Raw genomic sequence first — 26410 nt, 5'->3', positions numbered from 1 at the left:
TGGAGGACAGAAACGTGATCTACAATTCTGTACATGTTTGAAATGAATGTCAAACACCAGAAGATATTTAGACACAGTAGTTGCAACAATATTTATTTATGAACTATGATACATTCAGAGGGCGCACTTACACAAACACTTTCTGGAGAACTTTTATAATATTGATGTGTTCATATATAAACAAAACTATACCACCAAAACATTGACTCTTCGTGTGAGAGTGTGTGTGGCTCTTAAAAGAGCCGTTGGGTTTGTCTGATGAGAATGAAGACGTTTATCCTCCGAAGCCGTACAGAGTTCGTCCCTGTCGTTTCAGCGCGTACACAACGTCCATGGCAGTGACGGTCTTTCTCTTGGCGTGCTCGGTGTAGGTGACGGCATCACGGATCACGTTCTCCAGAAACACCTTCAACACACCGCGAGTCTCCTCGTAGATCAGACCGGAGATACGCTTGACACCACCGCGGCGAGCGAGACGACGGATGGCGGGTTTGGTGATTCCCTGGATGTTATCACGCAACACTTTGCGGTGACGCTTAGCGCCTCCTTTCCCGAGTCCTTTTCCTCCTTTACCTCTTCCAGACATGGTGATTGTAAAACGACGAGCAATTGAACATAGAGAATAAATCTGCGGGATTGAACATTTACATTTGACCTACAGGACCTAGTAGAAACACCACACTGAAGGTGGAGCCTAAACACGTCACGTATTTTTCCTTCTCACAGCGCTGACGTACCAAAGCTTTTAATTAAATAAATGTTGTTTGTTTGATGAGAATTTGTTTCAGGTCAATGTCCAAAAAAATATTTATAAATTAGAAACAAAAATTACAAAGTATTTGCACCGTAAATTAATTTTTACTGTTGGAGCAAATTTAAACTAATATTTTAAGGGGTCTCATTCACCGAGACATTTAACCTGCAGTCATTTACTTCTGTGTTCAAAACCCCGAAGTATTAAAAACGTTTATTCAATCCTTCAAACAGGTTTTGCTTTAGATGTTGTGTACTGTTGCACTTTTACTGAAGGGTTAAACGTCTCAGGCAAGTTACATCTTACATTATTTTTAGGTAGGGGCGATATTTAGTAGTACTGCGGTTTCATTATTGCTTTTAAAAGAGCAATAACAAACAAAGAGCAAATCTCTCTTCATAGACTACAGATAAAAAAATCGACTCTTTGAAGTGGCTCTTAAAAGGGCCTTTGGGGCTGATGTGAATGACGTATATTTAAGCGCGTCTTTTCAAACAAGCGGTGACAGTTTCCCGCTCAAAATATTATTTTCAGTTTACCTAATTTTTTACCTTAAAAAAATTCAACTAAATGCAATTTTTATTAGCCCTTTCACAATAAATATTGCTCCAAAGCAGCTTTATTGATAATACAAAATAGATAGAAAGGTTTTTCACAAACCTATCTAAAAACCTATACATAAGTAAGTAAAATTTATTTGTAAAGTACACTCAAACACAGCAAAGCTGACCGAAGTGCTGTACAGATGAATATACAATACATTAAAATAAAACAAACGCACCAAGTACATATGAATATACAATACATTCATAAAACAAACACGTCATAAAAAAAAAAAAAATAAATAAAAAGACAATCTCATTTAATACTGCAAAACGCTCGAGAATAAAAATGCGTTTTAAGCCTACGTTTAAAAGTAGACAGTGATGAAGCTTGCCTAATGTCAAGTGGTAGCTGATTCCATAGGGGCCCCAGATAGCCACTGGATGCTTTAACGGAACAGGGCCGCAACCGCAAAACGATAGAGCCGGGTCTGGCCCGCATCCGCCTCATGGACTCGTTCCTGAGTCCAAACGCACATCGGGCAGAAGCCGTTTCTGGTCTGTTTTTAGGGGTTGTTGCGGATATGTGCCAGCGCCGATCCAGCACCGCCTGATCATCCTGTAACAGATGCGTAACGGGTGCGTGAAGCGATTCCGCCTACCGGAGCTGTGCCGGATGTGTTACGATTCTGCTTAAATCACCACTGGATTGTCCTTTTGCCTTATTTTCGGCATTTTTGTCAGTTAGGGTAGGCTATAGTAACCTGTGCTACCTAGGCATAGGCCTACATTTTTCACAGTCTGTGGAATGTCCATAAAAACATTTCCACTACAAGGCCTTGGCTATAAATAAAAAGCTTGACTTGACTTGATAAAGGCTAGTTGGAGCAATGCGTAGGCCTGTAGGCTATAGCTGAAATAAATCGTTTTAATGATTAAAACGCATATTAAACAACGTAAAAAAAGTAAACAAACACAGAATTCAGACCACGATTTAATTATAAAAAATGAACAACAAAGTAATGAACAAAGTCAACAATTAACAAAGAACACAGTCAACAACAAACACAGAATTAATGGATAAAAAAAAAACGCACAGGCTATTAACAAAAACAAAACACAAAAAAAACAAAAAAAAAAAACATGCACTTAAACAAAATCAATATGTGGGTGCTGTGGCAGCTGTTGCTGTTGCTCCTGCTGCTGACGCGCCAGTCTCTCCTGGCGCCCTCCGCTCCTGTCCGCCGAAAGGGCAAACCACCTAATTGAATGCCTCCATATTTCTGCTTCTGTTGCACTGACTGCACCTGGAAAACAGCATTACTGATTTACAGTGTTGTGCACAGTGTTGGGAGTAACGCGCTACAAAAGTACATTATAGTAACATATTACTTTTTGCTGTAACGCAGTAGTGTAAGGCATTACTAATCAATTTTCAGTAATATTTTACTCGTTACATGTTCAGTAAGGCTTGCGTTACAACAGACTTTTAGTTTTAATTGTAGGCTAAAACAAACAAAAAAAAAAAGCAAGACCGCGAGACATTAACGAATGAAAAATGCAAGTAGGCTACCCGTTCGAGCAGTCAATAACCGTGTGTCTAAGTTTGTAAATAAAGACTAAATGGCAGCGTCTGATATATTTGTATAGCGATTTATTTTTTACAGGAGTGCGGTGAGTCATGATTTCGGCCTCTATGCTCGCATGGCCAGTGGAAGCGGCTAATGGGTGAAGATGGCATGAAGAAGACCACATTCGCGAAATCGACATATATATGCGCATTAGGCTATTCGTTCTGTGTTTTCTTTCTAAACAGTTAGGCTATGTTTAGGTGGTATTTTTCATGTTTTCATCACGCAATCATGTTTTTGATGCGGTGGTGACGCGTTCATGTAACATGTAAGGGTGGCGGCGGCGCTGCCGATAATTAAAGCACCTAAAAGCTGATGAAAAAGCAATGATTATGAATATGTCAAATATAGCAAGGAGACATTTTAATTGTTTATTAATAAAGATGAAGTTGACGATGCTGACTCGCGATCTTCGCAGTAGGCCTAGTGAATGCACCAGAGAGAAATGCACACAGATAAGCAGAGAGCACTCTGTTTTCTTTCGTTTTGAATTGTTCTGTTTACAAGTAGACATTTCAATATATATATATATTTTTTCAGGTCTGTGAAGTAAGCTATAGGCTACTTATACGCTGAGTTTCGGTTCATTTATGAGACGCGCTCCAGTTAACAAGCCTGCGCCTCCGTGTCGTGATTATCTATAATTGTCTGCTATACTTCTTATCTATTAAATACAGGCAATTGGTGTATTAAACATTGGTTAAATTTAAGATACAATTAATAAAAAACGAAATTCCCTTTAAAGAAAGGCTTTGTGTCTTCTGTTTGAGGTCTGTGAAAGTTTTAAAGGAGTCTTAGTGCCGCTTCAGAGCGCTCGCGTCCGTAACGGAGAACTGTCACGTCTAACATTGTTTTTTCCTCAAATGCGAACACAAAAAATAAAATAAAATGAATATTTTATGTTCAGTGCAGAGCCAACCCTTCTTCATCCGATTTGCGCAGTGTAATTCACAGAATTACAACAACAAAAATCGTTGCCTCCTAAAAGTTAAAGATTTTTTTGTCACGCATGTCTGTCTATTTCCCTAATATTAAATATAAAACGCATGTGTAGACTGATATTTTTCTAATTTCCTTTCAGGGAGGAGCCTATGGACAAACAGACGTTTCAATATTTTGGTATTAATGCATTTTCTGAGAATTTCTATTTCAAGTTTTGACATGGCATGTCCATAACGCTGGAATTCCCAAATTTTAAATAATGTATCCTCAACTAGTTGTGTGGTGTAGGTCTACGTACTTTATAACGTTAACTTCAAATAATACTAATAGTAATTTAAAGATGTGGTAGCATTGGGTCTGGACGGTATGGAATAACACTGAGAGTTGGAAGGGGTGTGTCGTGATTCTGCATGTTCGTGGATCTGAGTGTTGCGATTTCGGTTTCATATCGCATATCGTTACAGCCCCAACAGTTCTACTTCTGATAGTTATTTTGGTGAAAGTAACACAAACGTAATACAGGAGTAATGTAACGCATTACAATTCTGAGACAGTAATATTGTAAGGTAATGAATTACTTTTAAATAACAGTAACAAGTAATAAATAATGTATAACAGTTTGGAAGTAACCAGTGTTGTGCAAGTTACTTCCAAACTAATACATTATATATTACTTGTATTGTATATTACATTACTCCTGTATTACGTTTGTGTTACTTTACTGCGAAGATCTTGACTTTATTAATAAACAATTAAAATATCTCCTTGCTATATTTTACATATTTGAGTAATCTGTAAGACTTTTGAGTGAATAAATACTAATTCACTAAGGACATTTGAAGCAATAGCCTACTTACGGCTGAGGAGGGTATGTGATGCCATCCTGTGGAAGGCCCTCTTCTTGTTCACACCCTTCCAATTAATTGTTCGAGAAAGGGGGCAGGAAAACAGGTATGACAGAATGTTCCATGTCACCCTCTTCAAATCCACATCCCCGACAGCAGACAGGGTATTCACCTAGGGGCATGAAGATAGTGGTTGGATCACCGTTGCACAAGTTTTTAAACAGGTAAGCCACTTTTTTGACACTTTTTTTTTTTTTTTTACAATTAAGACATGTGGGCAATTGAATGATGCTTTTATCCATAACATTCAAGTTACATCATCATAAAGAGCTTAGTCTAGCAATAAATATTACTTTCGATGAATTAAATTAGTTACATCATCATAAAGAGCTTAGTCTACTGTAGCAATAAATATTACTTTAGATTAATTAGATTTAGAGTAAGATGAAACAAGTGTCTTGAGTACAATGAGAGCATATTGGGGGAATATGCTTACAAGGGCATGTTTCTGCCTATCGTTGGCAGGGTCCGCCAGCCAGGCCTCAAAGCGGTCCAGCTCTGCATCTGATTCCAGGGGGAATTGAAATTCCCCGGACCACTCAAAGGCTGCTGGTTGGAGGCCGTTATTGACCTTGGCCATGAGCAGGTTCACTTTGGTGGCGAGTTGGGCAACCTGCTGCTTTAGGTTTTCCAAAAGCAATAGGCCATGTAGCTGAGCCGCTGAAACATTGTGAAAGTTGAAAAAACAAGTGTTAATCTGGAGAAAAGACTCAGGTTATTTAAACATTAAGGAAATAATACACACAATGATGGTCAATAAAATCAACCCACAGCTGCACACTATACTGTATAAATATACAGTACAGGCCAAAAGTTTGGACACACCTTCAATGCATTTCCTTTATTTTCATGACTATTTACATTGTAGATTCTCATTGGCTACTTTGAAGAAACTAGAATATAAGACATGTATAAGACATGCCTTCAGTGAGAATCTACAATGTAAATAGTCATGAAAATAAAGAAAACGCATTGAATGAGATATGTCCAAACTTTTGGCCTGTATTGATATATATATATATATATATATATATATATATATATATATATATATATATATATATATATGTTTTAAACATTGTTAACACTCTTTTTTTTTTTTATTTCTTACGTGTGCAAGGAATTGGCGTTTCATGGCCAACTCTGAAGGTTGGCTTGAAGAGGAGGTGACCTCCAGGCTCTCCACCACCGCTGGCTAATTGAGGAAAGGTATGTAAATTTTAAAATCAGAAAACAAGAAAAAAATAAGTATATACAGGATATTTATTGTACACCTTGTAAATTTGTATGAAAAAGTCACCATGTGAATAGGGGAAGCCCATATTAATGTCAAACACTGGACTCAAGTGTTGAGGTGGTGGTGGTGTTGACTGGTGCGCTGAGTGTTGAGGTGGTGGTGGTGGTGTTGACTGGTGCGCTGAGCTATTGATTACTAGATGACCATTGAGGGAAAATGATAACAAGAGAGGCAGATTGTCAGACAAGGACAGAAATGAACAGGACAGAACATCACCTTTGTACTTTCATTTGTATTGTAATTTTGCTACAGAGCATGATTCCTACCATTGAAGGGGTCTGACTCCCTCCTCACATTCCAGCTTATGTCTGTAAAGGTTTCCTGTCCTGTGTTGTCCAGAGACTCCTGACCCATGTCCACTGCGATGTCCGCTTTTTGATAAAGGGAAAACCGTGAATCAACATATTGCAGTGGTACAAATCGCTGGACTGTACATTGTTGCAGTTGGCAATCAAATCAAAACGTACAGAGGGGGGCTGGAGGGAGACTAGGAAGTGTAGCGCTAATAGCGAGAGGTTGAGGTCGAGGCCGAGACTCTGGTCTTCTTTTTGGAGTCTGCTCAGTTTCAGAGTCAGTACTGCCGTTTTCAAATCCTGGGTAACTAGTGAAGACAGAGGTCAAATTGTAATGACAAGGCAATAGCATCATTCAATGGGCAGGCATGAACAAAGGCTTTTTTTTTTGTACCCTAAACCCATCCCCAGCCATAGCTTTAGCAGTAATACAACAATTATCTATAATGTACATACTGTGTCGCTTTTCTTCTCCTTTTTGCCATTGAGCTCTCATCCTCTGACTGGAGGACTGCCGTTCCATTTCTGTTGTAGTCCTTCAGCTTTTGCCTTGCCTTACTGAAGTCATCTACTATTATATAAAAAAAAATAATAAAGAAAGACAGATATGGAGATAATTAAGGATAAATGAAGTAAGGCATAACTGTTGTCCTAACATGGAAAGACGTAGAATTACCCTGTTTGCTTGTTTATTTACCTTTTTCAAAGAGTGTTCTTATTTTGAAGATTTTCCAGCCAGGGCCTGGCATTTCATGCCTCTTTATGGCCTTTTGGGTTTTTTCCTCAGAAATGAATGTTGGCCAAAAACATTCATCACCTTTAACCCATGACCTCGGCACAACTTCTGTAATGTCCTCGTCGAGGAAAATTACTCCACAGAATTTCTTTTAGAAATCACTGTGTAAAAAATAAGATGATTAAAAAAATACATAACTGAACTGAACTGAACCATGATTTTCAAAAATAAAGTCTAGTCCTTCATATGAAACAAGGGTATAACCACCATTGCCTCATTGAAAGGGACAGCCATGCATTTTTGTGTGAAAGATGACAGTTTGGAGAATTTTATCTCATGGCCTAGGTCAGCTGGTATCACAATGTTTAAAATGTCCGAATTAAAAGGATAGGTAAAAAATGTTTCAACCATCCCGTACTGTCTGTAGGCAATTATGATATCACCGTGACAGTCAATTATATTAATTATTTGACACACATGTTGTGGTCATGGTGAACCTCTCTGATATCAGTTCGTCATACTGGTGACAGATCAAGTTTGGTACTGGTATAGGGCCTCGGGCATGTTCTTTGCACAATTTGATGGGCTGGTCACTTGTAACACCACCATTTAATCCCTCGGACAGGCGTCTGATTATTTGGGCCAGGGGATTTGAGGGTTTGCGTACAAAACCCTTGAGTTTTTGCAAATAATTAACATCCAGATTGCCAAAATGTTTTGCATCCTGTGCAAGATGGGTCAACCCATGCACATTGTACACTAGCTGATCATTTCCATACAGGCGGGCAAAATGTTCAACAAAAGCATGAAGGAGGCTGTTGGCATATTCGTTGTACTTTCTGGCAAAGAAAGGGGAGACCAGCATTGCCATGGCTGTCGACAGCAGCAGGAAGTTTGCATATAGATCAGGTCTTAACACCTCGCGCAACACCACCGGCCCTGTGTATAAGAGAAACTGACGGAACTCCGTCGCCTTCCACCTATCCACTTCGTTCAGTGCTCTTGGCCTTCTAGCAAATTCCGAAGGAATGTGGGGTCTTAAGCTTAGAAGATTTCTAGATATTCTGTCCACGTCTCTCCCTGGTACACGGACAGTCAGAGGACCTTTCATCCACAGAAATATAAGGTGCCTTACCACCCCCAAGCACACCAGGTGCATGTAGTCCAGTGGGACTTGGGACACCAAACCAAAATGTACATTTGTGAAGGCATGAGGACCATGGTGGTGTTCCTCATCCTCCTGCCTGGAAAATGCCTCATCAGACCGTGTTTGGCTATTCATGAGGGGGTACGTCATGCGGTGGTTGAGGTACACCCCACTCTGAATACACTTGTCACAACCATAGTAACCGTTAAAAGCCTTTGTGACTTTCACAAAGGATTTTGCCGGTGCGTCGCAGATCTTCGAATGAACTTTTAAAGTGAGCCTTTTCCCCTCAAATGTAAACCCCTCCTGTAATTGTGAGAGTTCATTTGCCAAATCTGTGAGATACATTTTTGATGACTCAGGTTTCTTTATACCCGAGTACATCCCAATGACTACAGGTTCTTTCATGGGTACTCCAAACAATCTACCTAAAATGGGCCACAACTGAAGACCTGAACTTTTAAAAAGTGGCAGGCCATCCACTGACATTTGAAGATATAAACAACATCCATCGACAAGCTTGTCTTTCCACTGGGAAAGGGTATGTTTTAACGCCCCAATAATAATGCCAATGTAGTGGTAAAGGCCACCGCAGAGCTCCCTAACAGAATAATCTCTTCTTGTGTTAAGAAGAGTTTGTGCATCTTTTGGCAAGTCATAGTGGTGGACCATTAATATTGCCAAGAGAGCCAATATGGGAAATACCATATGTTAATGCCCAGTTGGAAAGGCGATTTCTGAGTTTTTCTGGTTCCTCCCAGTCAGATATTTCTTCTACATCACTATCATCTTGATAATAAGATCTATCCTCTGGGTCAGACACAACAGCTGCCATTGGATCTAATCCAAGATTTTCTTCCATGATTTCATTTTCAGGTTCTGCAACATCATCTGTTGGAGACCCAATATCTCTGGGAGGAAGTGTGGCTGCAGGGGTTTCCTGGCCGATATCAATAAACCTTCTATTAAGGTCCACCCTGGCTCTTCTCCTCAACGCTGAACTGGAAACAGGTGTCTTGCGTCTATTCATTTTTTACATTTAGGTAACTATCTCAACTGTAAATTGAATAATAATAATAATAATAAAATAAAAAAAAAGTATGGAGTTTGGAATGGAATGAAAATCTGAGTATTATACCGTCGTCTCAACAGTTTGCATCATGTTTTCAGCATCTGGAAAAATAAATGGAAAGTATGTTGTAAGTTGTTGTCTTACTTAATTTTATTTATTATGTGACTGGAAAAGTTGTCTGGTTTATCAAAAATAAAGATTTGGTAACAAGTATAAAAAAATTTCTCTATCCCTATATATATATATATATATATACGGCTGACTCAGGAGACTCACTTTTGTTTACAAGAAAATGAAAGTAAAATACCAATAACAAAATTGTAATTGTAATGTTGAAATTGTAATTGGGGTAGGCATGAGAAGAATAGTGGTTATGGTCTTTGTTCAGTGTAAAGTTGGAGGCATATACATTCAGATGTATTTCTAAATTATGTAGGCTAATGTCCCTGCCACTTTCTATCAGTTCTATCATATATTTTCTTTTCCTTTTCTTTAATTAATGTATATTTGATTTCAGTAATGATACTTTGGCCATGAATTAAAAAAAAAAATCCTAATCACAATTACTTAATTTATTTTTAGTCCAGGCAAAGTAGCATTTTAGGACAGACTAATTGTAAAATATTTTTTTTTCAGCATAGATAATTTCTATGAGGTGTGCAGAACAACATACTAAAAGTCCTAAGAAATCCTAGTTGAGGAAATATTTTCCGAAATGTGTGCCAATAAGGCTAGGCAACAATAACCAATAACAGAAAATTTTGAAAAATAACCCCTGAAATTCATACATTTTATATCATATTATAATGCAATTTATTAGGCCTATATATTTATAGAATAGCAAAGTAGGCTTAATCAATATACAAGACTTAACCACATAGATATATAAAGGCTATCATGATCATTTTGCCAAAAATGAACCATGTATTTGTTTAGTTTATAATACGTTTTATTTTTAACTTAAACAAATACAACATATAACATTCAAAACTCATCGGCTTAGACTGCATTTGAAGAAAAATAAACACAACAGTTTTCTGTAGCCTTGTGCAAACTTATTCAATAGAATTAGACTTCTAGAATGTTATTTCCAGTGCAAAAAATTATATTTTTAATTTTAGTAGTTTTTCTTATCATAGCCTACAAATGTCTTTGGAAACACATATTACTCGATTTACTGAAGCCTGTAAAACGCATTTGCACATTGAGCGTCTGGCTCGCTCATAGGCTGCGCTGCGGCAACTGCACATCCAATGGCGCGTGCGCCTCTGACGTGCGACCAATGAGCCAACTCTACGTCATTACACGTCAGAGCCCGCCAAGGGGGCGCCAAGTCCCCGAATTTGCCATTATAGCAGCGGGTCTTCGTTCATTCATCATAGTCTGTCTGACATATATATTAGAAGCCAGGGGCGTTGGACTGGGGGGGTAAAGGGTACCGAGTACCCAGGGCCCGAGGCAGGTTCTCAAAAATACGGAACAAAGTGCGTTCCGTATCAGTTCAATACGGAACAAGCCTTTTATGTGTCAAATACGGGACGATTCCGTATTATACGGAACGGTTGGCAACCATCTAACTTAATAGTTGTTAACAGCCAAGCAACTGCAATGTTCAGCAAGCCAAAAAGTGGTGCTCAAAAATGAAAAAGATAAGAAAGCTGCAGGTTGTGGCATCAATGATTGACACTGTTAGATGATGGATAGCTGGCAGCATAACGTTACAATTCAAGCGAGTGTTTAAATGGTCGGTCAAGGTGTAAAATTAAGCTGATGGTGTCATTTTCATGAATGTGTGCCTGCAATCCTCAGCGCTTTAACGGCATAGCAGCTAAAGCTAAGATAAGGCCGTGACCAGATGTCCGAGACCAAAACCGGGGATATAATCCCAAAATTTTGGAAAAAACGGGGACATTTTTAGTTTGACTGTCAATCTGATTAAAATACATACAAGTTTTATCTTCAAAAAACATGTAGGGACATGTAACGTTAGTTTTTCTGTATTTTCCCGCAGGCAACCAAAAACGGGGACTGTCCCCTGAAACCGGGGACGTCTGGACATCCTAAGCGAAGACTAACTACCTTTTAAAATTCAGTACATTAGCGCAAATATATGCCATTTAAAAGTTGATTCGGTTATCCTAATTGGGTCTATTCTGTGCTACACTCATAGGCTATTTGTATAGCGCAGTAGCGCTATAGCAGATGCGGCTTTAACATAACACTTTGTGGTGCGCAAATAACAGCCTGTAACTGCTATCTACAAAGCAAACAGCATTTCACTTGCACGTTTAAGTAATAGACAGTAAATTAGAATAAACACATACAAATAGATTTACATAATAAACACATAGAATAAACACATAAAAACTTACGTGTGGTAGCGGTCAGTTAAATCTGCATTGAGCTTGGTTTGATGATATATCTTTTTTTTTTTTTTTTTTGGCGCTTTTGGCTGAAGTCCGTAGTACGGATGTGGACCGTATCTGCAAGACGACAGTCAAGCGAGACCCAACGTTCACTTGGCGCTGTCGTGAAACGGACCTAAAACGGAGCTCAAACGGCTGTGCTGTAACGGACCTTATAGCATCACAAAATGTTGCTGTATAGTTTTTAAACACTAATAATATTGCTCAGCTTAATGACAATGCATTTATCTCATGCTCTAGATAGAAAAAAAATATGCAGACAACCATGTTGTTTTGAAAATGTTTATTCCACGGAGTTCTTCACACAGTTTGAGAAAAGTATTTCGGATGTGGTCCACATCAGGTAGTCTCTGTCAAAACAGTGTTGGCTCAAATCCGTTTTGCAGATATGGGCCAGAGCAGTTTTTAGCCCTTTTTTAAATGCAGTCGGCTCAGATATGCATCACAGATTCGGGCCACACCAGTGTAGCCTATGTGAAAACAGTATCGGCTCAGATTCATATTGCAGATCTGGACCAAATCAGTGTCAGACACAGCTAATGTCTTTCGGTTACCTATGGGAAAAGTGATCTGGGCCAGATCTGTAAAATGGTATAAATACTGAACTGATGGCAGTTAGAATGTTTAAGCTGAAACTTATATCTGGCACGGATCTGGTTCACAATCAGAAAACGTCTCTAAGATAGAAACGGAGGCAAGGGGCTTAAAACGGATCCGGGCCAAATGTAATTGCTATCTGGGCGCAGCAACTGCAAATGCTCTATCACCCTTACGTATACAACGTGACCGAGGAACATGCAATAACATTTTGTCTTCAGATCTTAAAGACCTAGTTGGTAAGTATGGCTGTATTAAATCCCTAATATATGATGGGGCCTGGTTATTAAGAGCCTTAAAAACAAACAACAGTATTTTAAATTGAATCCTAAAATAAACAGGAAGCCAGTGCAGAGAGGCCAGGATTGGTGTAATATGATCCCTTTTTTAGATGATGTCAAAAATCTGGCTGCAGCATTTTGAACCAGTTGAAGACGGAAAAGAGAGGATTGAGGAAGACCAACATAAAGAGAATTACAATAATCCAATCGAGAGGTGATAAAAGCATGAATAACAGTCTCCAGGTCTTGAAAAGATAAAACTGATTTAAAATTAAAAATCATTCTTAACTGATAAAAACTATTTTTCACTACTGAATTTATTTGTCGGACTAAGCCCAAGTCAGAATCTATAATGACACCAAGATTCCTCACATGCGAATTAACATGGCGGAAGTGTTGGCCAAGCTTGTTAGCAAGAGCGATTCTAGATTCAGCAGAACCAAAAATAATCATTTCACTCTTATCATTGTTTAGCTGGAGAAAGTTACTCGATAACCACTTTTTATGTCTTCAATACATTCCAAGAGGTGTTGAACAGAATCACCTGATTTCAATGGCAGATAAAGTTGTGTATCATCAGCGTAAAAATGAAACAAAATATTACGTCTCCTAATAATATTTCCAAGAGGGAGCATATACAAATTAAAAAGAATTGGCCCCAGAATGGATCCCTGAGGAACCCCACAGAGAACAGGAGCTACAGATGAAGAGAACTTATCCATACTAACAGAAAAAACCCTATCTGTCAGATAAGATTTAAACCACTGTAGTGCTGTGCTCTTTATACCAACCCAATGTTCCAACCTCGCAAGGAGAATGCTATGATCCACTGTATCAAAAGCAGCAGTAAGGTCTAACAGAATTAATACAGCACTTTTCCCAGAGTCAACCGTAGACAGTAGATCATTAAATACTTTCAGCAAAGCTGATTCTGTGCTATGGTTAGCTGTAAAACCTGATTGTAGAGGTTCAAAAATGTCTGTTGACTTTACAAATGGAAGTAATTGGGATAGCACCACCATCTATAATAACTTTGACAGAAATGGCAGCTTGGAAACAGGCCGATAGTTATTTAAACAATTTTGATCTAAGCCCGGTTTCTTAAGTAGAGGTTTCACTGCTGCATGTTTAAAACATCCTGGGACAATACCATTTTCTAGGGAAGAATTTATAATTATTTGTATACTTGGACCAATAGTTGCAAAAGCTGTTTTTATAATAATATCATGTGGAGAGGTAGTAGGCCTCATATCACTAATCATTTCAATAAGATCAGAGAGAGAGACATGCTGAAAACCAGAGAAAACAGCAGAACCAGTAACCAAATTAAATACAATACCTGATAGAGTATTGGTGAAAGACGAGCGAATGGTATTAATTTTCTCTTGGAAAAAAGTCATGAATTTGTCACAGATCGCCTTAGAGGGAGCAACATTATAATGACAGTTTGGATTTATTGCCAAATTCATAGTTGAAAATAAAATCTTAGGTCTATTAGAATGTGTATTAATTAAATTTGAAAGGTAATTTGTTCTTGCCAACTTAGACGCGTTCTGAAAGATCTTTTAAACAATCTTTATAAATCTGGTAAGAGACAGTAAGGCGATCTTTCTTCCATTTCCTCTCAGCTCTACGGCAGGTCTGCCTCAAAGACCGGGTATGTTCATTTAGACAGTAGAGAGAATTTTTTGTTTTTGATTGTTTGTACTTTGCAATACAATCTAATATCGTTAAGCAGAATGAATAAAATAATAAAATTAACTCATCAGGGCTAGATGTGGCTTGAGCAGTAGTTAAAAATAACGTTTCAAAAGCATGTTCCTGATAGCTGTCAGAAAAAAATGTGTAATCGTGGAAGAATTAATAAAACGGAAATAATGCCAACAGGCTTGACAGTAGATAGAGGGCTGTAAGAAGTAATATTGAAAACAATGGGGTTATGATCTGAAAAACTTGCATCTTCTATAACAATATTATCAACGGGAATTCCATAAGACAAAATAAGATCAAGAGTATGTCCAAGAACATGAGTGGGGCTCGTTATATGCTGGTTAAAACCAAAGCAGTCCAAAACATTATTAAATTCGGTAACCAAAGGTCTACCGGGACAACACACGTGAATATTAAAATCCCCCAGCAACAACATACGGTCATACAGTGGGACTATAAGAGATAAGAATTCAGAGAATTCTACTATGAAGTCCTTGTCCAGCTTAGGAGGTCTGTAGACCAGAGCACAGAAAATATATGTAGAGGCAGACTCCATTAGAACACACTCCGGCTCGAAAGTAGAGAATGACCCGACAGAAACTGTTTGGAGTTTAAACAAGTTCTTAAAAACCACAGCCACACCGCCACCCTTTCCAACACTCCTAGGGGTACTTATAAAACAATCAGATGGACAAAGTTCATCAAAAACTGCTGACTCACCAGGAGAAGCCCACGTCTCCGTCAGGAATAGAAAGTCCAAATCCCGACTGACAAAAAAGTCATTTAAAATGAAAGTCTTATTGGATGCCGACCTGGCGTTTACCAGCGCCAGCTTTAAACGGGAATGAGGCACCGGAGCTTGATGCCAACGCACAAACTCAAGTGGACAAATATTTGACAGATGTATTCCTCCACCTTGCATACGTGGCCGTGGAGGAGCAGAGAGAACAGGTGTACGAGTCGAATCCGGGGTAATGAGCAGATGGCATGAGTATCTAAAATCCAGGGAACGACGGGTCAAATGAAGACCCCCATACAGGGCCGGCCCGTGGCATAGGCGGAATAGGCAAATGCTAGGGGCGCCGCCCACCCCTTGGGGCGCCTGAGCGTCCAAAGGAGTTTTTTTTTATTTTTATATATATATATCAATACAACTTTAATACTACAGATTAAAAATATATACATATATATATATATATATATATATATATATATATATATATATATATATATATATATATATATATATATATATATATATTAAAAGCGATCATCCCACAAAAACATAACTACATTGCTTTCCCGATCCACCCCGGTCCGAGTGACGTATCAATCTCCCCCACCCTGCTGCACTAAAAGACATCCATTACCTGTTTGATATTGTGACGGATGGCCGAATTCACAGATAAATTATCATTATGTCAGAAAGACCGAAGCCCTCTGGTGCCCAGGGAAGAAAAAAAAGAAGAGAAGAGGAAGAAAAACGGGATAAAGATAGAGGTAATGAATGTGATGTATCTGTTTATCTATGTTGCATTATGCATAAGTTAGCAGTTAGTTCGACGATCGATGCTAGTAACGTTTGCTAATTTGAAATAGCTTATCATGACAGTTAGTTGAACTTGTGCACTATTTTATGGTATTTTTATTTGAATTGGCTAAATTAGTAATGTCTAGTTAGTTATTGCTACCATCTAACTGTTACTGGAAAACAAACACTTTCAAAATTAATTTTTTGAAAATGTAACTACTGTATGTATGCTAGAGAAGTGCTCAATACAGTTTTGTGCATGAATACCAGATGTAATTATTCTTGCTGTTTGTATGTTTAACTGTAGTATTTAGTATTTGATTTGAATTCAACCTCTAATAAATGCATAAAAAGAGCACATATGTGCGTTATAGCTCGCAACCACATCACAAATCGAGAATCCATAATATCTTTCTTTATATTTAAAACATTTTCAGACATTTTTTTCCTCATAAAATTTAATTGGTGTTATCTTTTGAACTCTTGGCATGAAAACAAACATGAGGTTTCAAATGATATATAGTTTGTCAATATTACTTTAGGTTTTTATTAAGATATTATTGTTGTTAAATTTGGAGTGCTCCTCAACTTTCCCAACATGTCCAAAGAAGAGTTGGTAGAGCACTGTCAGACCCTGAGCACAGCTTTAAGTCATGATGGACAGCCAGATATTGATGGCAGGGAACTTGTATTGGAAATGCAAAACTTTCCACATCTGCCATCACAAAAACATGACAAACATTGAGCTCCTGACTTTCCTGCACAAGAAGAAGCTGACGGAAATTTACCCCAATATGTGGGTCGCTCTGAGAATCTCTGCCACTCTACCTGTTACCGTCGCTGCTGCTGAAAGGAGCTTCTCTAAGCTCAAACTGATTAAAAACTACCTGAGATCTACAATGGCTCAAGAACATCTCAGTGGACTTTCAGTCATTAGCATAAATCATGTGGTCTCAGAAAATTAGTGTTTATTTTCAATTAACAAACATATGACCTAAATAGGTAAACATTTACAATTTTTTTTTTTATACAAATAAAATGTAAAAACATACAAAGCTTAGTTTTAGAAATCACACTTAGTTGTGTAAACCAATAAAGACCACAAACTTATGAACGGTAGTGTGTGGCCAGAAACGGGCCAAAGTGGAATGTATGTGTGTGCCTGACGTTGTGTGTTGGTGTGTGCCTGACGTTGTGTGTTGGTGTGTGCGGCTGACGTTATGTGTTGGTGTGCGCGCCTGACATGTGTTGGTGTGTACCTGACGTTGTGTGTTGGTGTGTGCCTGACGTTGTGTGTTGGTGGGTGCCTGACGTTGAGTGTTGGTGTGTGCCTGACGTTGTGTGTTGGTGTGTGCCTGACGTTGTGTGTTGGTGGGTGGCTGACGTTGTGTGTTGGTGTGTGCCTGACGTTATGTGTTGGTGTGCGCGCCTGACATGTGTTGGTGGGTGCCTGACGTTGAGTGTTGGTGTGTGCCTGACGTTGTGTGTTGGTGTGTGCCTGACGTTGTGTGTTGGTGTGTACCTGACGTTGTGTGTTGGTGTGTACCTGACGTTGTGTGTTGGTGTGTGCCTGACGTTGTGTGTTGGTGTGTGCGGCTGACGTTATGTGTTGGTGTGTGCCTGACGTTGAGTGTTGGTGTGTGCCTGACGTTGTGTGTTGGTGTGTGCCTGACGTTGTGTGTTGGTGTGCGCGCCTGACATGTGTTGGTGGGTGCCTGACGTTGAGTGTTGGTGTGTGCCTGACGTTGTGTGTTGGTGTGTACCTGACGTTGTGTGTTGGTGTGTGCCTGACGTTGTGTGTTGGTGTGTGCCTGCGCTGGCGTTGATGTGTGCTGCGTATGTGCTGTGCGCGCCTGACATGTGTTGGTGGGTGCCTGACGTTGAGTGTTGGTGTGTGCCTGACGTTGTGTGTTGGTGTGTGCCTGACGTTGTGTGTTGGTGGGTGGCTGACGTTGTGTGTTGGTGGGTGGCTGACGTTATGTGTTGGTGTGCGCGCCTGACATGTGTTGGTGGGTGCCTGACGTTGAGTGTTGGTGTGTGCCTGACGTTGTGTGTTGGTGGGTGGCTGACGTTGTGTGTTGGTGTGTGCCTGACGTTATGTGTTGGTGGGTGGCTGACGTTGTGTGCTGGTGTGTGCGGCTGAAGTTATGTGTTGGTGTGCGCGCCTGACATGTGTTGGTGGGTGCCTGACGTTGAGTGTTGGTGTGTGCCTGACGTTGTGTGTTGGTGGGTGGCTGGACGTTGTGTGTTGGTGTGTGCCTGACGTTGTGTGTTGGTGGGTGGCTGACGTTGTGTGTTGGTGGGTGGCTGACGTTATGTGTTGGTGTGCGCGCCTGACATGTGTTGGTGGGTGCCTGACGTTGAGTGTTGGTGTGTGCCTGACGTTGTGTGTTGGTGGGTGGCTGACGTTGTGTGTTGGTGTGTGCCTGACGTTATGTGTTGGTGGGTGGCTGACGTTGTGTGTTGGTGTGTGCGGCTGACGTTATGTGTTGGTGTGCGCGCCTGACATGTGTTGGTGGGTGCCTGACGTTGAGTGTTGGTGTGTGCCTGACGTTGTGTGTTGGTGTGTACCTGACGTTGTGTGTTGGTGTGTGCCTGACGTTGTGTGTTGGTGTGTGCGGCTGACGTTATGTGTTGGTGTGCGCGCCTGACATGTGTTGGTGGGTGCCTGACGTTGAGTGTTGGTGTGTGCCTGACGTTGTGTGTTGGTGTGTGCCTGACGTTGTGTGTTGGTGGGTGGCTGACGTTGTGTGTTGGTGGGTGGCTGACGTTATGTGTTGGTGTGCGTGCCTGACATGTGTTGGTGGGTGCCTGACGTTGAGTGTTGGTGTGTGCCTGACGTTGTGTGTTGGTGGGTGGCTGACGTTATGTGTTGGTGGGTGGCTGACGTTGTGTGCTGGTGGGTGTTCTATAATCAACTCGATTTTCATGTAGCCTAATGTTATTCATGAATAGGCCTATGAATGTTTCATGTTGCTTATTGAAATAATTTAAATGTTAAAGTGGGTTATTTTGTATGTCCATATATCCACTCAATGTTTTTATGTTACTGAATGGTTTTGTTCCAAGCGACTTTTATTGACAATAAACAGACTCATTGATAGCCTAAGTTGATCGCATTATTTTCCGTAACATAAGCTAGCTTAATAGTAGAATAGTCTGACTGAGGTCAGTGTAGCCTACTTTTCCATTCATTTGATTTCTGAAATCGGATAGGCTAAGTCTAAGGTCGATGTACTTTTGCGTCCATTCCTTTTTCCTTTTTTAATTCCTAATTGAATAATGAAAAACATGCTTTCTTCTTTATTCGTTTTTAGACTGGTGAAACGATATTCACAAACTTATTTTCCTTATATAGGCCTATCAATGCTTAGATATTTAACTTCACATATAAAAAAGAAAGCCTAAAACAAAAACATTTCAAAAACTGTAAAATGTTAAGTTATATAAAAATAAATTATTTTATGATACACATATTACTGTCTTAAGTGAACTCATTTATAAACGCCATTAATAATTGTCATTATTATTATTAGCCTAAAAATCACCCACAGCCTAAATCACCTCTCTGTATTGTTCCAGAGACATGGCTCTTCTCATTCAGCACTGCGGGAAAAATATAATTTCCTGGTTTGGCCTTAGAATACCAGTAAAATTGACATTTTCCATATTAATTTGTGAATATTTTAAATGTTTAATAAAGGGGCAAAAAGTCATAAACAATACGTCAAGATTTATTTTTTATTTATTATATAAAAATAAATATTTATTATATATTTATTTTATTTATTATTCAATATATATATATATAACTGCAGCATTTGCGGTTCAAATTCTAATTTTGGTGTTCAACTTTGCGTTTTAAAAATACAACAACTGTTAATTTTTGATTACAGGTTAAAAAAGGAAAAACGAATGGACGCAAAGTACACGGACCAATGGGTAATTTTAAAACTCGTTAATGATAATCATGTGTTTAAATGAGAAACCATAGCGAGAAACAAGCCAATACAAATTTGGGCGTTTTTTTGTGCATTCTCGCGGTTTTTGACGAGGTTTTGGGCTGGAAAACCTTGCTGGCATCTGGAAACCCTGAGCATGCCCACCTCTTCAGACAGGACTACACCACTGACTCTTGAGTACATTCACGCTCAAATAACATATCTAAAGATGAAGCTGAACCGATTGATTTACTAAAGTAATATTGTAGTAGTAACTTTGTTAATGGGGTGGCAACTGTGGTGTAACTAACGGTCTAAATTTCGGTTTAGGCAAAAAATAATAATTTAGCAGAAGTATCAACGATATTGGACTTGAAATTATTGGTATCGGATCGAAAATAAATTAAGCGGTATCGTATAGAATCAATTCCATGCCACATATATTTGCAAAAATATAAAGTATTGCAAAATAAAAAAAGTATTGAGCAAACAAAAAAAAAAATTTTAAAACAAAAATTAAGTATCACAAACGTAACGCCCATCCCTACCACATGAATTCACAATGTTACTTTATTTACACTACACGGGTCCCACAACTGCATCTGTAATTCAATCCACACTTTGTTGCAGGTTATTAAAGAAACGGCATTTAAAACAGGATATAATCAGCAGTTGTTGCACACAAAATCCATTTTTAATGGTTCCCTTTATATTTAATAAGCCAATGAACTGAGGAAAAGAACAATTCACTCTCTCATAGTTCAAGTGTGTGGCTCTTAAAAGAGCCTTTGTGTTTCAGTGACAGACTTCAGTCCGTTTACTTGGTCTTGCCGGGTTTCTCGGTCTTCTTGGGCAGCAGCACAGCCTGGATGTTGGGCAGCACCCCACCCTGAGCGATGGTCACTCCACCCAAGAGTTTGTTCAACTCCTCGTCGTTCCGCACTGCCAGCTGCAGGTGACGGGGAATGATACGGGTCTTCTTGTTGTCCCGAGCGGCGTTTCCGGCCAACTCCAGGATCTCAGCGGTGAGATACTCGAGCACAGCGGCCAGATACACAGGAGCACCGGCGCCGACGCGCTCAGCATAGTTTCCTTTGCGGAGCAGTCTGTGCACACGGCCGACAGGGAACTGCAGTCCCGCCCTGGATGAGCGAGTCTTAGCCTTCGCTCTCGCTTTACCGCCGGTTTTACCTCTGCCGCTCATTTTCAACTCAAATCAACTATTTTAACTCCACGTAGAAACAGAATATTCAAAATGACGCTGTCAACAGTATTTAAAGGATTCTGTCAGTCGTCTATTGGCTGGAGTCTGTAAAACATTCTAACCAATCACAGAACTTCCCTCCGAACTCTAAACTCCTCCCTCTTATTTCTCCACTACATTCTGTGTTCATTAGAAACTTCCAGCTGAACGAGTTTTAAATCCAGTTTAATGTAAAAGACAATATCGATAATAATAATATGGTCAAATATATCTGACCTGAAGTACATTTGATATTTTTCCCTGATAGAGGCACAATCGATAGAATTATGCATATCAAATGATGTCAGATAATTTGCACTAACATTCATTTTATAGTTTTATGAAACACTGATTTTACACTCAACTTGTCAGGCGGGTGAAACTTAAACTGAATATCACGTTTGATATTTTCTGAATATGCAGCTTTTTTGATTTTGGTGTTTTTGTTTTGTTACAGTCAAATTCAAGATTGTGTCCCCTCACAACAAATGTAATAAAACATCACAAAATATAAAATACAAAGGTTTTGCTCTTTTATATGAAATAGTGGGTGGCTCTTAAAAGAGCCGTTTTGAGGGAGAAACTCGGAAGATCATTTACTTCTTTTTGGGAGCTGCTTTCTTAGGCTTGGCTGCTTTAGCCTTTGCCGTTTTGGGTTTGACAACTTTGGCCTTTTTGGGGCTCTTGGCTGCTTTCTTGGCGGCTGCTGGTTTCTTTGCCTTCTTGGGGCTCTTCGTTGCCTTTTAGCGGCTGCTGGTTTCTTCGCCTTCTTGGGAGATTTCTTGGCGGCAGGTTTCTTAGCCGCGGCACTCTTGGGCTTCTTAGCAGCGGCGGGTTTCTTGACTGCGGCCTTCTTGGCTTTAGGAGCGGCTTTCTTGGCGGGTTTCTTCGTGCTCTCTGCTTGTTTCTTGTTGAGCTTGAATGAGCCGGAGGCGCCGGTCCCTTTGGTCTGCACCAGAGTCCCTTTAGTCACCAGACTCCTAACGGCGATCTTGACGCGGGAGTTGTTCTTCTCCACATCGTATCCACCGGCGGCGAGAGCTTTCTTCAGGGCGGCAAGAGACACGCCGCTCCTCTCCTTGGACGCGGTCACAGTTTTGACGATGAGATCACCGACGCTTGGACCCGTTTTCTTGGGTTTGGCAGCAGATTTCTTCTTGGGCGATTTGGCCGGCGGGGCGGCTGCAGCTGGAGCGGTTTCTGCCATCTCTCTGATCGGATCTGTAATCTCACAAACACACACGAGCACTGAGTGCAGTAATGAACAGCGACTGAGCGGCGCTGCGCTCTTAAAACCCTCATGAGAACCTGAAAGACTCAATCCGCTCGTGACAGCGTCTGTGTGCCTCCGAGAGCCGCTCGCGCTTGTGTTTTCTCCTCTCACATTTAGAGCAAAACTGGAGCGATAAAACAGTTTAATGGACTGAAAACAATGTGAACACAGAGCAGGAGTTCTGCGCTTTATCTGGAGACTAAAACACGCGACGAGGAAACTTTTAGTTTTATGTCTGAACTTCAAATCCACATCGCGCACCAGCTATTGGAAAAGACCGCGTGTGATTTGGATGTGATTTTCATGCAGAAATGATTATATTTGATTGAACGCGTCTTCTGTGTTTTCAACACACACTTTGATAATGACTTTAATGAAATGAGCATCACTGAGGGACTTGTGGACTGTTTCATACAGGAGTTGTTTTGGGCAGATTGAAGCACACGCTCCGTGCCATATGATGATGTAATGTCAATAAACTGAAAAACGACTGTAAAAATGACAATGTAAACAACTTTACAGTTCAAATTATACACGAATTTTAACAGAATAATTAATATAAGTGCTTTTATAAAATAATAAGCTTCACATTTCTGACTTTTAACCCTCCTCATATGAACCATATCTGCTTCCATTGTAAGTGCCTCACTGAAACCACAATGTTTGCTTTCTTTAAAGGGGACATATTATGCCCCTTTTTACACGATGTAATATAAGTCTCAGGTGTCCCCAGAATGTGTCCGTCAAGTTTCAGCTCAAAATACCTCACAGATCGTTTATTTTACCCTGCCTTTATACCCCTGTTTTGTAGCCCTGATCCAAACGGGCTGTTTTAGTGTCTGGAGCTTTAAATGCATAGGCACTGCTGCTACCCACAACCCTTCCTGGAAGTGAGCTGTGCCTTTCCTGCTGGTGCCATTGATAACTCTATGGAGCAGAACTTAAACAGTTAAAACATTATAAATAACACTGAGGACACACAAAGTCAATCATCTGACTGTATTGTGTATAGCAATTTAATTTTAATAGATTATGCCTATTCTTGTATTAACTCAAGCTAGAATATGTCTATAACAATCAGTAGTACACGTCACTATGCTAAAAATAATTAACAATATTTAATTAAAACAAAATAAATGGTTATTTAACAGGAAAATAATGGTAACACTGCTGCCAGTTGTTTCCTGTTTTTTCTGTGATTCACAGTAAATTCCTGTTGAAAAACATTAAGGGGAGTGCACTGTAAAAAAACATTAACATGAATTAACTGTTAAAATAACAGGAAAATAATGGTAACCCTGCTGCCAGTAATTTCCTGTTATTTAACAGGGAAATAATTAACAGTGTTGTTACTATTTATTAGCTTTATTGAATATAATATGTTTTTAACGCATGCCATAGTGAAACATAATTTGAATAACTAGGCATTTCACTTTTGAACGAGGTCCCTCTTTTACATAGGCCTACGTAGCACTGCTTTTGAGGTTGCACGTTGTCCATTGATGACATTTCAATATAATTATTTCAATTCATAGAGATTACAGTTAGATGGCTCCAGTTAGTGCAGCGGAGAGACAAAGGCAATTTCGGGCATGATGAAATGCAGACCCTGAGAGAAAGAAGAAACATCTTCAGTAAGAAAGGGAGAGATGGAGGCAGAACAATAAAAGGAGGAAAAGTATTCATGAGTTGAATGAGCGAGACCAAAGACATTGTCGCAAATTGTGGAAAGACCAACAGCGACGATCTAGGCTGAAGAGAAAGGCCACAGTTCCGCAGCCAGGGCCAGGTCCAGGGCCACAGCCAGGAGTAAGCAACACTGCACACTGGAGTTTTATAGGACCAGATGCTGAGCCAGTGTGCTTCAGCACCATCTCGCCATCACCACTAAAGGGGCCTCTGGCTATTTGGGAACATCTAAGCCACATTCTGTCCTATGTCAAGAACTTCTTCCCTGCTGTCACAGTGGTCTATTTCCTCAGCGATGGACCTTGTACGCAGTACCGCCAGAAGGGGAACTTCTACCTCTTCACCTCCCCTCCTCTACAAAAAGGGATTCCAAGTTGGAACGTGGAATTTGGTTGAGGCCAGCCATGGGAAAGGGGCGCCTGATGGGGTTGGTGGTGTTCTGAAGAGGAGTGCGGATCGGTTGGTGAGCCACGGCTGCGACATTCACAATGCAATGGATCTGTTTGAGGCCTTGTTGTACACAGGCACCACTCTTAAACTGTTCTACATAAGTGAAGCATCCATTGACAAGGCAATGAAGGGCATGCCAGACAGAATCCACCAAATCCCATCAGCAATGAGAATACACCAGGTTGTCACTACCTCTCCTGGGCAGATGTTGTATTGGGATGTGAGCTGCATGTGCACTGTACACAAGATTCTACAGTGCACATGTTATAACACAAAGGCATTCAGCTTCAACTCACCAAGCACACCAATATCAGAAGAGATCGAATGGGGTCCAGAAGTCATTCAAAATTGGTGTGTCATACAGTATGATGGAGATCTCTAACCAGGCATCATCACCTGCATTGATGAGGTTCAGGTGCAAGTGAGATGCATGTACCGTGTGGGAGAGAACAGATATTTCTGGCCCACCAGAGAAGACATGATCTGGTATGTTCGAGGATGTAATTTGTTTCATTCCACCTCCTCAGCCTGTAACCACACGTCACCATGAGATCCAAAAGGACATTTGGGCAAAGCTTGTGAACTATAAGGATTAGAAAATAATTATCTTGAAATGCATGTTTGTTCTGGTTATTACACGTGCGCAAGCAGTTGTTTTTGTTTTTACTCCTGTCTGTGTTTGTGCCATTATTGTTATTGTATCTGGCCATGTTGTTGTTAAATGCATTTTTAAAGAATTGTTAATAAATTGTTGAATAAAATGTTTTTATATTGAAATATCATTAAATAAATGAATATAGAATAAATAAGATTTTTGGCCTCAATCAGTTGTCAGTCATATTCTAATGAATTAGGTCCTTATTATATGTAATTGGCTGAACTTTAATGTATTAATCTAATATTACATTAACATTAAAATCCTAATAAGAAATGAAACTATGAATGTTTGCCAATACTTAAAGAAAACTGCAAGTCAGCCCTGTCACGCCACAGTCAGCCCTGTCACACAAAATATTATGATATAAAAATGTATTATTTGAGAAAATATTGATGAATAATTCTTTCTAACAGTGTAGATGAAGGTGGGGGTATGTATCCATCATTACGTGTTTGTAAAATCTCCTATGTAAAGTTAGTTTTTTTACAACTATATGAGTGCCTTGTGGTTATTCTTTGCTTTCCATCAACTACATTTGACCAAAAAGTTGCTTATATTTCTAATAGAAATTACAAAACCATGTTAGATAAAACCAGGGACATGTGATCAATAAGAAAATAATATTTGTGTAAAAAAAAAAAATTAGGAAATCAATCTAACATATATGAATTTGTCTGTGACAGGGCCTGACAATTTAGGTGTGAAATGCGTATAAAAATGTAATTTATTCAAGCATAAAAACATGCTGAGATGGCATATGTGTTTCTCATAGTTTAACGTCTTCCATATGACTCAATGTTCAGATTTCAAGAATTTGATCTTTTTTCCCTAAGATTTTTAGAAGTGGAATTGTACGTTTCTGGTAGAATGTCCCTTATATGGTAACCGAAACAGAGCTACAGCTTCATTGATATGGAATAAGGTACTTCGGGACTAGTTGCTACATTACACCAAGCACAATATTTTCACAACAAGCGTTTTTTCATAAATTCAGAAAGCCAAACTGCAAACGTTATAAAAGTATAAAGTGTGAAACGTACGACTTGAGAATCTGAAGTTGGGTCATGGAGAGTTTGTATCGGTCCATCCTTGAACCTTCGCAGTCCGAGTTAGCTCAAGCGGCTCTAGCGAGGAGATAAATATGGCGGACTGTGCGCTGCTCGCTCAGGTTTTAATGAGGACGGATTTAAGCTACTTGGGCAGATCTCTTCGCCAGCCGTGAGCAGTACCTTTCCCCTTTTGATGTCATAAGAGGCTGCAAACCTGAAAATAGGGAGGAGAAAGAAACAAGG

At 39.6% G+C, this 26410-nt stretch overlaps 4 protein-coding genes, 2 long non-coding RNA genes and 1 pseudogene across 6 annotated transcripts in view; 1 reads left to right on the top strand and 6 right to left on the bottom strand.

The window, feature by feature from the left end:
* The window catches only part of LOC127648099 (uncharacterized), a 259510-nt gene extending 258920 nt beyond the window's left edge, over positions 1–590 (bottom strand). The window contains exon 1 of the mRNA XM_052132711.1: positions 294–590. Within this exon, the coding sequence (XP_051988671.1) occupies positions 294–586 (293 nt within the window). The 5' untranslated portion in view covers positions 587–590. The remainder of the gene's footprint in view (positions 1–293) is intronic.
* The window catches only part of LOC127648178 (histone H3), a 1095985-nt gene that overhangs the window by 333437 nt on the left and 736138 nt on the right, over positions 1–26410 (top strand). Inside the window, exon 4 of the mRNA XM_052132788.1 lies at positions 7029–7043. Coding sequence (XP_051988748.1) covers positions 7029–7043 — 15 coding nt within the window. The remainder of the gene's footprint in view (positions 1–7028; positions 7044–26410) is intronic.
* Positions 1–26410, bottom strand: part of LOC127647925 (NACHT, LRR and PYD domains-containing protein 1 homolog) — a 249836-nt gene that overhangs the window by 76787 nt on the left and 146639 nt on the right. The gene's annotated exons all lie outside the window — the stretch shown is intronic.
* LOC127648809 (uncharacterized) lies at positions 6181–6566 on the bottom strand. The gene is made up of 3 exons (XR_007971234.1): positions 6539–6566; positions 6338–6442; positions 6181–6206 (listed from the first exon to the last, which is right to left on the bottom strand). It is a non-coding gene; the product is annotated as an uncharacterized LOC127648809 (long non-coding RNA).
* Positions 6600–7228, bottom strand: LOC127648748 (uncharacterized). The gene is made up of 3 exons (XR_007971213.1): positions 7062–7228; positions 6821–6935; positions 6600–6672 (listed from the first exon to the last, which is right to left on the bottom strand). It is a non-coding gene; the product is annotated as an uncharacterized LOC127648748 (long non-coding RNA).
* On the bottom strand, positions 20503–21009 carry LOC127648416 (histone H2A-like). The gene has a single exon (XM_052133088.1). It carries the CDS (start codon positions 21007–21009, stop codon positions 20623–20625), a length of 387 nt encoding a protein of 128 aa, XP_051989048.1. The 3' UTR covers positions 20503–20622.
* LOC127648227 (histone H1-like) lies at positions 21477–22337 on the bottom strand (annotated as a pseudogene).

The sequence above is a fragment of the Xyrauchen texanus genome, chromosome 1 (assembly GCF_025860055.1).
Source record: "Xyrauchen texanus isolate HMW12.3.18 chromosome 1, RBS_HiC_50CHRs, whole genome shotgun sequence".
NCBI classification, from domain to species: domain Eukaryota; kingdom Metazoa; phylum Chordata; class Actinopteri; order Cypriniformes; family Catostomidae; genus Xyrauchen; species Xyrauchen texanus.
The sequence above is the reverse complement of the archived record's forward strand: the minus strand, read 5'-3'. Positions and strand labels throughout refer to the sequence as shown.